Here is a 13,944-nt window from a genome sequence, read left to right on the forward strand (position 1 = left end):
GCTTCACGTTGTTCTTGTGTCCCACTGTCTTAGAAACTTTGAGCCTGGAAGCAGCCTGCTGCTCAGTGTAGCTTCTGCCAGCAGAACCAGGATGAAACCAGGATTTAAAAATGCAGATTTATTAAAAAATACAGAGCGGTCTCAATTTTTTCCAGAACTGTATTATTATTACTTATTTCCTTCCTTTGACTGAAACCTATGCCTTAAGCTTGGTGTTTCTTGATAGCTGTGAGCTTCTGGCGGTTACAACAGCAATGACAGTGACGTCTGGGCAGCGGTGCCCCCTGCCAAGAAGAGGAACCGTGTGACGTAACACGATGTGCAGACATTTAGGCATCCTTTGGCTTGGTTCTCCAAAGCCAGACATGCCCGTTGTTTTGGCAATCGCATGATTACAGAAACCCAGCTCATAAGCTCCAAAATACCCTGAGCCAGCCAGGAAACGACAAGTAACACCTGGCAGACAGTACAAGCCCCACAGGAAGTCACTCAAGAAATAATCATCCGCTTCGCCTGGCTGAAAACAGGCCTTATTTTTCTGAGGTTTTCGGCCTAGAAACTCAGAAAGTGCCCCCTCCAGTCTCAAAAGCCCTTCAGTTCGCTGTGGTTACAGACGTCACATTTGTTTTGCATTACTTCCCTTTCGTGGACACTAAAGGCCAAGTAATGTTACACATAATAAAGAAAAAAGACGACATGAAGATAGGAGCTGACTGCGTCAGAGCTAAAAGCACCTGGACATTTGCCATTATGTTTCCATGGAAGCTGATGACATAATTAACCATCCTTCTCTCAGTTACTGATCAACATGAATAAAACAGCTTTGTTACCCTTTGCAGAGGGGACAAGGCCAGCTTTATATAATGATCAACAATATACGAAGTCAGATATAATTGTATTATATTTGAATATAACTAATACCTTAGGTATGTGGCTAACAGATAATAGTAATGTATAATTAATGATGTAACTTCGTGAGTTTAGTTAATATCTTAGTCATGTGGTTAACAGCATGTGATGTAGTCATGGTAGATGTGAATAGACGAGTGAAGATACACTCTTGTATATGGCTAATAGTACAGTATAGATAGACTATAATATATAGAGAGATTTAGCCTTTATGCTGTCATGTCAGATTTGCAGTCAGTGCTGTTTCAAGACAGTTGCCATTCTGCTAAGGCTTACTCCCCACAGCACTGCCCCATTTCCAAGAAAGCCCGAGGCAGGGTGGACGGGGGCACAGGGACCAGCCAGGTGTTGCAACTTGCGGGACAATAGGACTCATGGGCAGGTGTTTAGGAGAAAAAAAGGGGGTTTATTGGGTCAAAACAGGAATAGGGAGATAAACAGGACCACGAGGGGTCAAAATGGGATGATGAGTATCGAGATGGGCACAGGCAACAAAGGGAGTAACAATACAGACAGGTAGACAAATACAAAGACTGATGAGCAACAACAAGCAATAGACGTGACTCATCAGGGCCACGTCAGGGAGGAGACAGGAGGGTCAGGCAGCCAGGACATTACAGTACCCTCCCCTCCCCCCAAAGCGTGGACTTCAGATGATGTACAAGGAAGGGGACCAAGGGCACCAGACACCAGGGCAGACACACATGGCTAAAGATGAGACCAGACAGGAAAAGGCATGGCAGGACCAACAGGGTGACAGACAGTACACGAGACCTGAGGGGCAGAGCCACCGGAGAGGACAGGATACATGGCACAACAATGGACGCAGGCAGGGGCCAGACCAGGGACCAAAAGGACTGTAGGAGAGTCCAAACATGGAAGCAGACCAAACATGGAATGGAAGCAGGCACCAGGAACAACAGTCGCTTGAGGGACAAACACCAGACATCAACGGGGACCAGGGAGCACACAGGGGCACAGAGGGAACTGCAGGACCAGAGTAGGACCATGCAGAAGGGACTGCTGGGCTGGAGCAGGAGTGTCCAAAGGGGTCTGGGTTGGGTGAACGGAAATCTGGTTGGCTGTCGGTGTGCCCCTGTCTCCCCCTCCGAGACATGACAGAGATTCAGCCAGCCCCTCCCTTGAGTCCCATCCAATGCTGCTGACAACACTGGGACCTAAGACCAGCTCAATGTGGACCTCGGGATGAGGCGATGGCTCATGGAGCGGGACTCACTAAGTTCTCTGGAGGCGCATCCCCCAGGTTGACCAAACCTGGCCTGGCAGCGACCAGGTAGTTGGACGTTGGCTTAGCGGCGACCAGCGAGTCGGGCGTTGGCCTGGCAGTGACCTGCAGGGAATGAGGAGATCGCTAGCAAGGAGCCAGGAGGCTGATAAAGTGACAATAAGAGACAAGGATGGCACTGGTTGGACACCAACAGACTAGGTGCCAGGAGGAAACCAGGAGACAAGGTGGGCACCAGCGGGACACCTGGAGACAAGGCGGGCACTGGCAGGACACCTGGAGACAAGGCGGGCACTGGCAGGACACCAGTAGATGAGGCCGGCGCCAGTAGACGAGGCTGGTGCTGGCAGGACACCAGGAGATAATGTAGGAGCTGATGGGATGGCAGTAGGCAAGGAGGGTGCAGCTGGGGCACCTGGAAGTGAGCAGGGTGCGGCCAAGAAACCCAGAGGCACAGGACTCTGGAGGTGTGGCGGTGACCACCCCTGGGCAGGGCTCTAGAGGCGTGGTGGCAGCTTCCCCTGGGCAGGGCTCTGGAGGCACTGGGTCAGGCGTGGTGTTAGCCACGGGCACAGTCAGCTTCCTCCACTTCTTCCTCCTGTGGCCTGAGACAACGGGTAGAGCTGCGGCGAGCTGCAGGGAGCTGGAGGGCGGAGCAACTTCATACTGTGGGGAAGAGGTGAGCAGAGTAGCTTCATGTGGTGTAGAAGCGGTGGGTTGAGCGGCCTCATGCTCGATTAGCCTCTGGACCTTCTTCACCTTCTGGGGATCCGCATCTGGGGTGAGTCTTGCTAGCATCTTCCCTGCACACCAGAGGAAAGCTATACCCTTGGGGATCCTCCAGACTGCAAGATTACTCCACCACTTGTGGATGTCCTAGAGCGAGTAGAAGTCTCCTGCTTGAATACGGGGTGGCTCTGGAGGGCCCCGCGGCTTAGACGATCCATCTGGTCTCTGGATCTGGGGCACTTGGGGTATCCAGTCCACAGGGTGCAGGGTGGCCTGGAAGCTGGGACTGAGGTTCAGGCCGTGAGGTTTCTGTGGGACACTGGACCCATGGACGGGCGTTTCGGAGAACAAAAAAGGGGGTTTTATTGGGGTCAAACCAGGAACAGGGAAATAAACAGGACTGCAGGGAGTCAAAATGGGAAGACAATAATTGGAAAGGGCACAGGGATCAAGATGATTGACTTCAGTGATTGGACTGGAACTGACAAGACAGGCACTTAAATACAAAAGGCTAACGAGTGACAATAAGCAACAGGCGTGACTCATCAAGGCCATGTCAGGGAGGAGATGGGAGGGGAGGCGGACATGAAAGGCAGTACGTTATACCAGACATCTATCTCTTAGACGTCATCCGTATGACACAGGCAGCTGTGGGCTGGTTTTTTAGTTCCTCAATAGGTCTGCTAGAGACCTAAACTAAATAAGCATGATTCAACTCTGCTTGGTCTTCATAGTAATGGGGCAGTGAACAGGGTATCGACAGAGCCGGCAGCCTGCTGCTGGACACTTACGCTACTTTATATTGTTCAGGAGGGAAATCAAGACGTGACCTAGACTTTAATCAATAATTCAGTTCAAGTTATGAGAGTGTGGTAGTACAATAGCATTAATATTAGTTCATGGATACTAAGTTGTATTGTTCATCATACAGAAAAAATTAAAGAAGGCAGAAGGCAACAGAGAACAGGAACAGACAACAGTGAGCAGAAGGAAAAATGCTCTGGGGGTTCAAGGTCAACTGGCTGCCAAACCCCCCAGCCCACTAACATTATACAATGCTAGTATAGAATGGTCAGATCAGCTACATCCTTGTTTTGAATCATGCCCATACAGAAGGACTGTAGGCAGTAAAAAAAGAGCCTGGTAACAGCCAGTGAGTTTACTCTGCGTTTTAAAGATTGAATCACATCTAGAGCTCTTATTGTATACAATAAATACTTATTTTTTGGAAAAGTGTGCACCTTATTTACATCAAAGTTTCACTGAAGTCATGGTATGTCACGGTCATGCCAAAAAAGCTTCACAGGGACCTATATAGTTCCTTGAATGACTTTTCATGCACATTTTTTTTATGAAAATGTTGATAGTTTGCATTTAGTTTCAGTCAAAACGTCGATACCAGAAGTTGCCACAGGAAGCCGGTGTTCTTTAAACTGGAGCAGCTGCAGATCATGTGACCTGCCAAGAAGATGAAATACCACATTGCACGTAACCACGAACCGCCCTGAAAAACACTGGCAAAAATATGTAGCTTTCAGGATTCAGCTTGCCCCGATATCCCATGATACATTAGATTCCATCCTCCGGACAGGTTCGTGAGTCAAATCGTGTTGGTTCTAGTTTCACTTCTGCACCTGCTGATCATCATTTGTCAGTTTCTAATTGTGTCATTGGAGGATGCTCACGCTAACCAAGGCAGGGATTCCTTGGCCTGGCCACAGCGCCTAGCCAAAGGAAGCCATGTGAGTGTCCAGGAATGATCCCCAGTGTGAGCGTGAACTACAGATGCTGCACTTAGCATGTTAAGCATACTGCCTGCTTCTTACCAGAATCACACTTCACTGCTTATCTCGAGCACTTCCTGAGTTCATTTTGAACCGCAGCGCGATGCTACAGGGAGTGTAAAACAGAAACAGGGCTTCCAAGAAACAGCTTTCAAGTTACCAGATGAATGAAGGTCCCCCATTTCGAAAAACATTTCTGTCTTAAAAGCACAGTCCTCCTGGCCATATGCTATCTGATTCAGCTTCTTGTTTACCCCTGATACTGACAGTTTTGAAAGACTGTCGTCAGTCTCTGTGCTGGAGATGAAATTCATTTGAAATTCATTTGAATACCTGCCTGCCGTCTTGTTTGCAGTAAGTGAATGCAGACTTGTGAAATGATCTTTACCAGCAGTATACAATAAACTTCATGTGTCTGTTACTGTTTTCCGTATTTCTTAGTGTCTGGTTTGCTAATTTTACTGAAGTTTTTCTCCAGAACATGTGCTTAGTCACACTAACCACTATAACTTTTTATAGGATGGCTTTTTTCTTATTATTTCTTATTATTTCTATGCATTTTATGCTTTGTTACATGATTTATACGTTTTTTTATTATTGATTGTGAATAGTAACATTCGATTTGTTGATATTTTTAGTTTCTAGATGATTTATAATCCTTACTTGAGTTTTCTTTAGAAAATTGGAAATTGTTATGAAGAAGTTAGATAGATGCATTATAACATTGTTTTTCTCGTCATCTGCCCCTGCTACTAAACCTGACTTCCTGTCGCTAAACCCCAAAAAGAGCCTTCGTTTGGAACTTCCTCCTACGCCGTCATGTGACTTCCTTCCACTCTGCACCCTGCACTTTGCAGTGCTATTGTCAGTATCTTTTCCGCTTTGCCTTTCTGCCGCACCATCCGTCCGTCTCTCTGTGCCTCAGGACCGCAACAGAGGTACAGGACTGTGAACTGCAGTTTGCCCGAGATAATTGCTGGACTGTCTGTAAAGCATCTAGAGAATCTTGTTACCTCTGCAGCAAAGATGTTGCGAAGGAAACCATCCAACGCCTCTGAGAAGGAGCCGGCTCGGGCGGAGAAGAAAAAGGTGAGAATGAAGGTGGGGAGGGACAAACAGATGAGAGGCTTAGGAACAGCGAGGGGGGCACTGCTCACCCCAAGTGTCACGGGCAGATGCTTCAATGGGACATCTTCACCTGTGGGTTTGGGGGTGGCTTGGACTTGGGCTCGGGGACCTTGGTGACTAAGGAACTTGTGACTGGAAAGTCGTAAGCTTGTATACTTGAATTGCTTGGTGCATGAATGGCTCAGAGACTAAAACACATTTCTTGTGATGAAAGTTTTTTAAACATATAAATAAAAGAAACTTCCATAGATGCCATTCCATTTGATGTATAATATCTTTTTCTTGAAAAGACTATAAGATCATGAGGCATATAAGTTTTGGTAAACACAAAATATACTAGTACACTCTGAGTTCATGTATTAATTAACCAGAAACTAAGTGTTAGTTATGTACTGATTCCATGTTCGCTCATCATTAATCGGTCATAATGATTCATGTATATCATGCAGTTACTGTATTTGTTAATGATTTGTACTTACTTACACCACAGGGTGTACTTACTGAGTTACTAAGTTATTTGTGCCCATCTCAAGTAAAGTGTTACCAAAGTTTCTAATAGGTAGCAAAATGGTTGACCTTCTGTTTCCCAGAGTGATCTGAAAGCGGTGTGTCAGATAAGCGGCCGTGAAGTTGGATCTCTCCTACCGTGTCTCTGTATTAGTCAGCGAGCTGCAATAGCTTTTGGCCCCAAAAAAACTTCTCCCCAACACGCTAACAACGTCACAGGCAAAGCCGGCACTACTTGACCCGCTTTCTGCGGCCGGACGGATTCAGTGCTGGTGACGCATTTCGGGAGTGCATCGCGGCCCACGCGCTGCACACAATCTGACAGTCAGGAGCTGGCGCTTCTCAGAACAAAGAGGGACTGGTTTGGCTGACACAGAAAATCCATATCTGTGGTATGAGCTCCTGGCTCAGAGATGCTAGCTGGACAATCAGGAGGGACCCTGGGGTGTCATGCAGACATATCGTCTGCTGATAGCCACAGTGCAGCACACATTCAGTTATATTTTACACACACATTGTCATGGTGCCCAGAATCTCTAGCAGCACACACAGACACACAGACACACACACACACACACACATACACACAGACACACACACACACACACACACACAGACAGACACACACACACTCACACACACACACACACACAGACAGACACACACACTCACACACACACAGACACAAATCTCATTTATTTCAAGTTTCCAATATTTCTCATACATTATATTTTTTGCTTATGCGGTGATTGACAATCAGTTTTCATGGATTCAACAAACACTGAAAAGTTCAAATGAACTTTTCAGTGTTTGTTGATTTTTACTATTTGCACTAGGTATTTGGGAGGGATCTACATGCCTTTTGAATCTCAAAAAATAAAGTTATTTCCACCGCTGTAATTCCTCTGACTTTAGGGCTTTTTGGTTTTTGTTGTCCTCCAACCCCCAGGCTGGGTGCCGTGTAACAATTATTAGGAGAATTCAGCATGATTGGTATCAGTCAAAAAGAGACACTTATTATAGTGACTTCAGAGGTTGGTTGGTTGATCTAGGCCACTCCCACTTCCTGCAGTTAGTCCTGCAATAGGAAAGGTGGGCGGAGATAAGGGACTGGGCAGCTTTGTGACTTGAGGGAAAATTTGCGATTTTGCATTTCCTAAAACAGAGCCCAAGCCTGATATCCAGCAGTCGTTATTATACTGCTTTGGTTGCACTGATAAGAGCAAGTTCAGTTCTTACTCGCTCTGTGCTGATAATCGTTTTCTGTGTGTCGGCTGAAACAGCCCATCGCACTGTTTTAGGCTGACAACATTTGTGCACCTGCTGAGTGGTCTGCCCTATGTTGACTTGGAGCCAGCCATGTGGAACCACGCTGACTCTGTCTGAGCTGCTTGCAATGCCTTCTGGGAAGGGAATGGGTCATTATGCAAGCCACCAACCAGCACAATTTACTAACATCATGTCCCACCCAACATGATAAAATAACAGCTCCACTGGCTCCTTTAATTATTTCAAGCAGACATGAAACAGTATTGAAAATCCCAGGGCCGGGGCGTTGAATCCTGCGGGGGAAGGGGAAGTAACAACAATTCCAAGGGCCTATGAGTGAGAGGGGCCATAAAAAATTTGGAACATAATTGAACTGGTCTGGGTTAGGGGGCCCAATCTGATTTCATAGGGCCCAACATCTCTAACGCCACCCCTGGTTGGAGGATAATCATGCTGTAGGGGGAAGGAGAAGCATAGCAAGGATTTTTTGGGCTTCTGACAAAATGTCACCATGGGTCCCCTTGGTAGAGCCAGCTGGGGTCTCCTCCAGTCCAGGGTCTGAGAAATCATAGCCACCCCCCCTCCGCTGGCCCTGGGTAGAAGCACAGAATTACCTCTGACCGGTTAAGACCAATAAATATGTCCAGTTGACGGACAAATAGAAACGTCTCTTTGGAGAGTTGGACAGGCAACCTTTAGGTCTCGGAGACCCAGTATCTGTTTCTGGTTTTGACCCATGACTCTCTGTCCTCCCCCCCAGCTCTCGCTGCAGAGATCCAGCAGTTTCAAAGACTTCATGAAGTCCAAGCCATCATCTCCTGTGGTGGCTGATAAGGAGTTTCCCCTGGGTGAACCGGTGAGTTCCCCACCTCCCCCCTTCCACTCAAGAGACTGAAAACCCTCAAAATTGAGAGGAAAAAGTGGCAACAAAGTATTGCGGCCGGGAGTGAAACAATGCTGTAGAAAATGACTGAGGCACTACTTTGGTTTAGTTTTTTTTGTGTGTTTTTCCTGTAGTATGATCTGAGAAATAGTATTAAGGTGCGCTGTACTCTCTGCTGCAGCAAGTGAAAATTCATTCTTAGATAGTTCGAAAGCCGGAAGAATTAATACGTCCCTCACACAGGAACCATGGCAGGTTTGTGATACATTAGTCACCACTCTGTTGGCCAACAAGCATACAAAAAAAAATAAATGTTTGTAGCAAAGGAACATGACAGAGGTAGGACTCAACGCTGCTCGAGCATCACACCAAGACCCCAGAGAGTATTTGGGGAGGGATGTCGCTGTCCACCTAAGACGGCCCTGCGCCTCCCCCTGCACACGATGCAGGTGGCACACCTGTTCCCAAGCTGACGTGTGGCTGCCATCAGAGCACCCCCCCCATCAGCACACCCCGGACAGCCGCACACTTCTCTAATTGTAACTGGTCGGCTTTACAGATCTATGTTTACACGCAGGGGGAAGTTAAACTGGGCTCACCTTCCCCTAATAGCAGTGACGGCTGGCGTGAGTGTTCACGTGGAACAGGGACTGCTGCTTCGCTCATACCTCCCCCACACCCCCACACCCCCATTCTAGGTGGTATCATGATGCCAGGGCACTGCAGAACCCGCATGCACCTTTCCTGCAACAGTGTGTGAGCAGGGGGGAAGCAGCTGGGGCAGGGGGGGGGGGACTCTATATAGGGGTTGTGGCAAAGGGAGACAGGATATCCTCCTGCAAGCTGATGGAGCTGAAAGCCGCTGCAGCATGGAAGTTAAAGGCTTCAGCCTGTAAGGGCATCATGCACCGTTACGCTCAGCGGCCAATGGGATGTCCTATGCAGCTATCGCTGATGTGCGCCTGATAAAAGGCACTTCAGCGTTCATGCTAGAGGGCTGCCAGCCGGTCTGTGAGTCAGAATGTGTATGGGGGGTGGGAACATCCGACCGGGCACATTCTTTTTTTTTATTTATTTTTTATTGCCCACCACCACCCCCCCCCTCTTCGTAGGACAACTTTATTTTACATTAAATTCAAGAGTAAAGAGTGTGGCCGCTCCGAACCCACCCGTCCTAGTACCGTGATCATAAAAAAAATTAAAAAAAAAGGGGGGGGGGGATACAGGAACAATAATCGTAACAATAACAGACATTAATCATCATGGGGAGAGGGGGAGAGAAAGAAAAAAAGGAAAAAAGAAAACAAAGGTATACAGAAATAATAATAATAATAATGTAGGTGGGATGGAGAAAATTAAGTGTAGGGGAATACAGAATACAAGAACATCAAACAACAAACATTATAACAACAACAATATCAATAATAATAATAATAATATTACAAATAGGTATGATATATATGTAGCATATATATATACCGGGCACATTTCAGATCTCTCCACTAGGGGGCGTGGTGCTTCTGAGGCCCAGGAGGCTTGCTGGCAGGGAGCTCATAGGCAGCCTTTGGCATAACAAGAACCACCACCCAGGCCGCAGGATCTGTAAACTCAGATGTGTGTCACCCAGACAGGAAGCAGCAGGGTGGCTGCACCACAAACGGCCATCCAAGGGCTGCATGCAACTTAAACTGGGCTAGCAGGCTGCCGAACAGCAGCACTGCCAGTGCAGTGCTACTCTGACAACACCAGTGAAACCCCACTGAATGCCTCTGTCTGTTTTTGTGCCTCGCACGCTTGCTCTGGATCAAACGCTTTAGTCAGTCAGACTGGTCATATGGGGAAGCAGTAGAAGAGGCACATAGGCAGATTAGACGAGCGGATGGGAGGAATAGGAGGAGCAGGAAAGAGGAGCAGGTGTTTAGGAAGAGCAGGTACTGTACAGCCCATGGAGCAGGGCTCGACAAGGAGGCTTCCATTATTTGTTTAATCTTACCAGGTTTTTGACTTCCCCTAATCTCATTATGGATATCTTTGCAGCTGGTGGAGGACATGCCCCTGGAGGACAGTGGGAAGAGCGGCGGGAAACTGGGGAAGAAGTGGCGGGCTGTCATCACCCGAACCATGACCCGCAAGACCTCCAAGATGGTGCAGAAGGCCCTTGCAGAGGAAGGGGTGTGTGCAGCAAACATGTGCTCAGCATGTGAAAGACGTAAAATAATTAAGTGATCAGGCACTGAGAAGGCACCCTAAAGCAAATAGTCAACAACATCAAAGTACAAAGTAAATTATATTTAAAATGGGTAATAATGTGCAGAGGAATAGTTTGACACAGTGTTATCATGTTACAAAATAAAACTGGAGGCTTTCAATAAGAGATGATCTGATGGGCCGTTAGAGGCCAAGAGAAGAGTGTAACTGAAATACGGTGCACATCTCCCCCTAGTGGTACAGTTGAGTCACAACATCCACAAAGGCCTGTAAGAGATTTTGAGTCATATTTTCCCCTAACATGCGGGCATGGCTGCAGTTGGAGAGCGGTGAAGACAGCCCCGTGTCCCCCCCGTGCAGCGACTGGGCCCCTGACCTGACCGGCCAGCGGACTTCCATGTGCTCCAGCGAGTCGGAGGATTCCACACACCCAGCCCTGTCCCGGCAGCTGTCTGGCTGTAAGTGTGACAAACAACTTCTGGACTATGAGGGGTGGAGGTTTGGCCATCATTCAGAGATTATCCTGGGAAAAAAAACTAATAATAATAGCTTTTTTGTAAATCTGGGTATTTCTGCATACACAGTACAATGTTAAATAAGGTTTATGTTAATGGGAAGTGTATGTAGTAATTCTAAATTCTAAATTCATGTACCCAGTTTTAGTTCAGACATTCCCTGTTTTGTTCATCCATTATGATGTTAGTGGATGATATATTTCTTGGTTGGGTCACAGGGAGTAACTGTAACTGTAAATGTGGATCAAATGGCGGATGGGGACCTCATGTTCACACATGCGCCGCCCTGTAGGTGGTGATAGGCAGAGCCTGGACAGCGGCTACAGCCAGAGAGACAGCATGCGGCTAGAAGACAGCACCTACACTGGGCCGTTCTGCGGCCGTGCCCGTGTGCACACCGACTTCACGCCCAGCCCCTACGACATAGAGTCCCTGAAGCTGCAGGTAAGCCCAACACCACCTGTATCTCATGGTCATCAGGACGATAGTGGCTGATTCAGCTGATTTCACTATAGCAACAGAGTAATGGAGCTGCTTTGTGAAATAGCCCATTCTGAATGGGTTTTACCTTCTTCACATCCTTGACAATGACCCAACTAAGGCAAAAAGAACAAGGTGTGGAAGAGCTTAGCCTGAGGTACAATGAGGACCTTCTCACTTTTGTCGTTGTCCCTGCAGAAAGGCGATATCATCGACATCATCGAGAAGCCCCCAGTGGGGACCTGGACTGGAAAGCTCAACAACAAAGTGGGCTCCTTCAAGTTCATCTATGTCACCATTCTTCCTGATGAGGTCACGCCACCCCAGAAGAGGCGGAGTCGCTTCAGGCAGCATCGATGCAGACCAAAGACCCTGATGGAGATGCTGGAGAAGATTGGCCTGACGGTGAGTGCAGTCCCCACCCGTCTCAGTCCCGTCACTGTGGCTGCTCTATAAAGACAAAGCCTTAGGGTGCATACTGGACCAGCTGACCATGTGTCCCTCTGTGCCCCCCCCATTCTCCCCACCCCCAAAAGGACCTCAACCCCCTCCTCTCCATGCACTTTGAGAATCTGGACCACTTCCGTGAGCTGAAGGAATCCCACCTCAACGAGCTGAACATTACAGACCCTGAGCTCCGAACCAAGATCCTAAACGCCGCGGAGATGCTGCTTGACTGTAAGTCCTCAGACGTGCCTCCACACGCAAACACATGTAGCCCTTCCCCAAGGGCTGCCCACTCACTGATGCATCTAAAATAGAAGTTGTTTCAGTGACCTTGATGACTGTAGATCCTCTTCTAGCTGTGTCAGTTTGAGCTGAACCCACTGTTACTGTCAAAGACAATCCCATAATCCATGCTATACAGAGCACGTCTTCAGTGCTAGCAGGTCTATGCTGCTTAGAGACTCTCCGTGACCTTTGCCCCCGGCATGGCCTATCCCCCTTGGTTCACCAGCCAAAAGCGGCCTTGTGTTTCCGGTAAAGAGTGTTGGGGAAGTTACTCACAAAAGTAATCCTGTAAAGTCAGAGGTGGAAAATTCAGGTCCAGAAAGTACAAATCCATACATTTACATGCAACATAAACTTAAGACTTAGCAGTTAGGTTGGTACCCTCAGATCCAGACATGCAGTGCATGGACAGTCGGCCCAGGCCCCCGACACGCCTGTACACATGGCTGTGCAAACACATGACGTATGAGTTATAGCTGTAACCACAAAATATCAGCACCGTCAGGGATGACCGTAGAGACAGCAGAGAACATGCCTCGCTGATGCTGCATGCTCCCCCCCCCCCCAGCCGACAGCGAGGGAGACGAAGCCGACGGAGAGGAGAAGACCGGCACACCCAGGGACTCGGGCTGCTTCGAGAGCACGGAGAACCTGGAGAATGGACGCGAGGAGGCAGAAACGGGGCCGGCGCCAGAAGCGGACGCAGGGCTGCAGCCAGAAGCACAGCAGGAAGCGGAACCGGGCCTTGCAGACACCCAGAACCAGCTGGAGGGTCTATCAGTAGAAGACACATCCTAGGAGAGGTGAGTCGGGCCTTACATTGTCTTACCTACCAATTTACGGATGGACCAGAACTGATGCTGAAAAACTGCTGGATGTACAGTCTGCGTTCAAGACCGAAGGTCCTCCTCCCTTCTCTGCCCATGTGCTCAACTTCACGCCACGTCAAGTTAAGAGGCTGTGTGGCTCAGTGACGCTTCTGGTGGGCTTCTGTGCTGGTTACTAGCATCCTCAGACTGTCTTAGTCCCTCTGGAAGGCTTCTGCTGTAACATCCAGCTTTACAACTGAAGGCAAACTGTGCTCGATATCCACGGATATCCATGCAGAAATGCTGTGGTTACCATACTCACGCTGCAATGAGCTGCTCTATGATCCCCAGCAATGATCGAGAGGGCTCTCTTCCTGCATTTAAAACTTCTTCAGCATGAGCTGAAGGACCCAGAATGTTTTTTTTCTTGTACATACTGCATCATTCCTGTATTCTCCCCTACTTCTTGTGTTGTATGAGTTTTCAGTTTTTGATTGTCTTGTGTTCAAAGAGATCATCTTACAGTTCAAAATAGTCATACAGGTGTAACTTTTTACCTTTTGAATGTATTTTTTATTTTTTTTTAATAAAATACTTTTTAAATTGAATTTTGTTGCTACAGCACGTGTTTCATTTTTGAGGTGAGACAATTTTCCATCACTCCCTTTCTCTCTCTCCCTCCTGCACCTTTCAGCAAACATTCATCGATGCCACAGATCTACATCTCAGCCACTCAGACAAGGCA

At 47.8% G+C, this 13,944-nt stretch overlaps 1 protein-coding gene across 1 annotated transcript; it reads left to right on the top strand.

Moving 5' to 3' along the window:
* Nucleotides 1-2,764: 2,764 nt before the first annotated feature.
* sash3 (SAM and SH3 domain containing 3) lies at nt 2,765-13,807 on the top strand. The gene is made up of 8 exons (XM_023797856.2): nt 2,765-5,757; nt 8,333-8,428; nt 10,493-10,627; nt 10,983-11,121; nt 11,471-11,622; nt 11,857-12,063; nt 12,195-12,336; nt 12,959-13,807. Exons 1-8 carry the CDS (start codon nt 5,695-5,697, stop codon nt 13,186-13,188), a joined length of 1,164 nt encoding a protein of 387 aa, XP_023653624.1. The 5' UTR covers nt 2,765-5,694; the 3' UTR covers nt 13,189-13,807.
* Nucleotides 13,808-13,944: the final 137 nt, after the last annotated feature.

The sequence above is a fragment of the Paramormyrops kingsleyae genome, chromosome 10 (genome assembly GCF_048594095.1).
Source record: "Paramormyrops kingsleyae isolate MSU_618 chromosome 10, PKINGS_0.4, whole genome shotgun sequence".
NCBI classification, from domain to species: domain Eukaryota; kingdom Metazoa; phylum Chordata; class Actinopteri; order Osteoglossiformes; family Mormyridae; genus Paramormyrops; species Paramormyrops kingsleyae.

Bases quoted from the DNA above. Each gene is read 5' to 3' on its own strand.
- sash3 (XM_023797856.2), top strand. From the start codon at position 5,695: ATGTTGCGAAGGAAACCATCCAACGCCTCTGAGAAGGAGCCGGCTCGG. The intron at 5,758-8,332 runs GTGAGAATGAAG...CCTCCCCCCCAG, and splicing joins CTCGGGCGGAGAAGAAAAAG to CTCTCGCTGCAGAGATCCAG. The intron at 12,064-12,194 runs GTGAGTGCAGTC...CACCCCCAAAAG, and splicing joins TGGAGAAGATTGGCCTGACG to GACCTCAACCCCCTCCTCTC.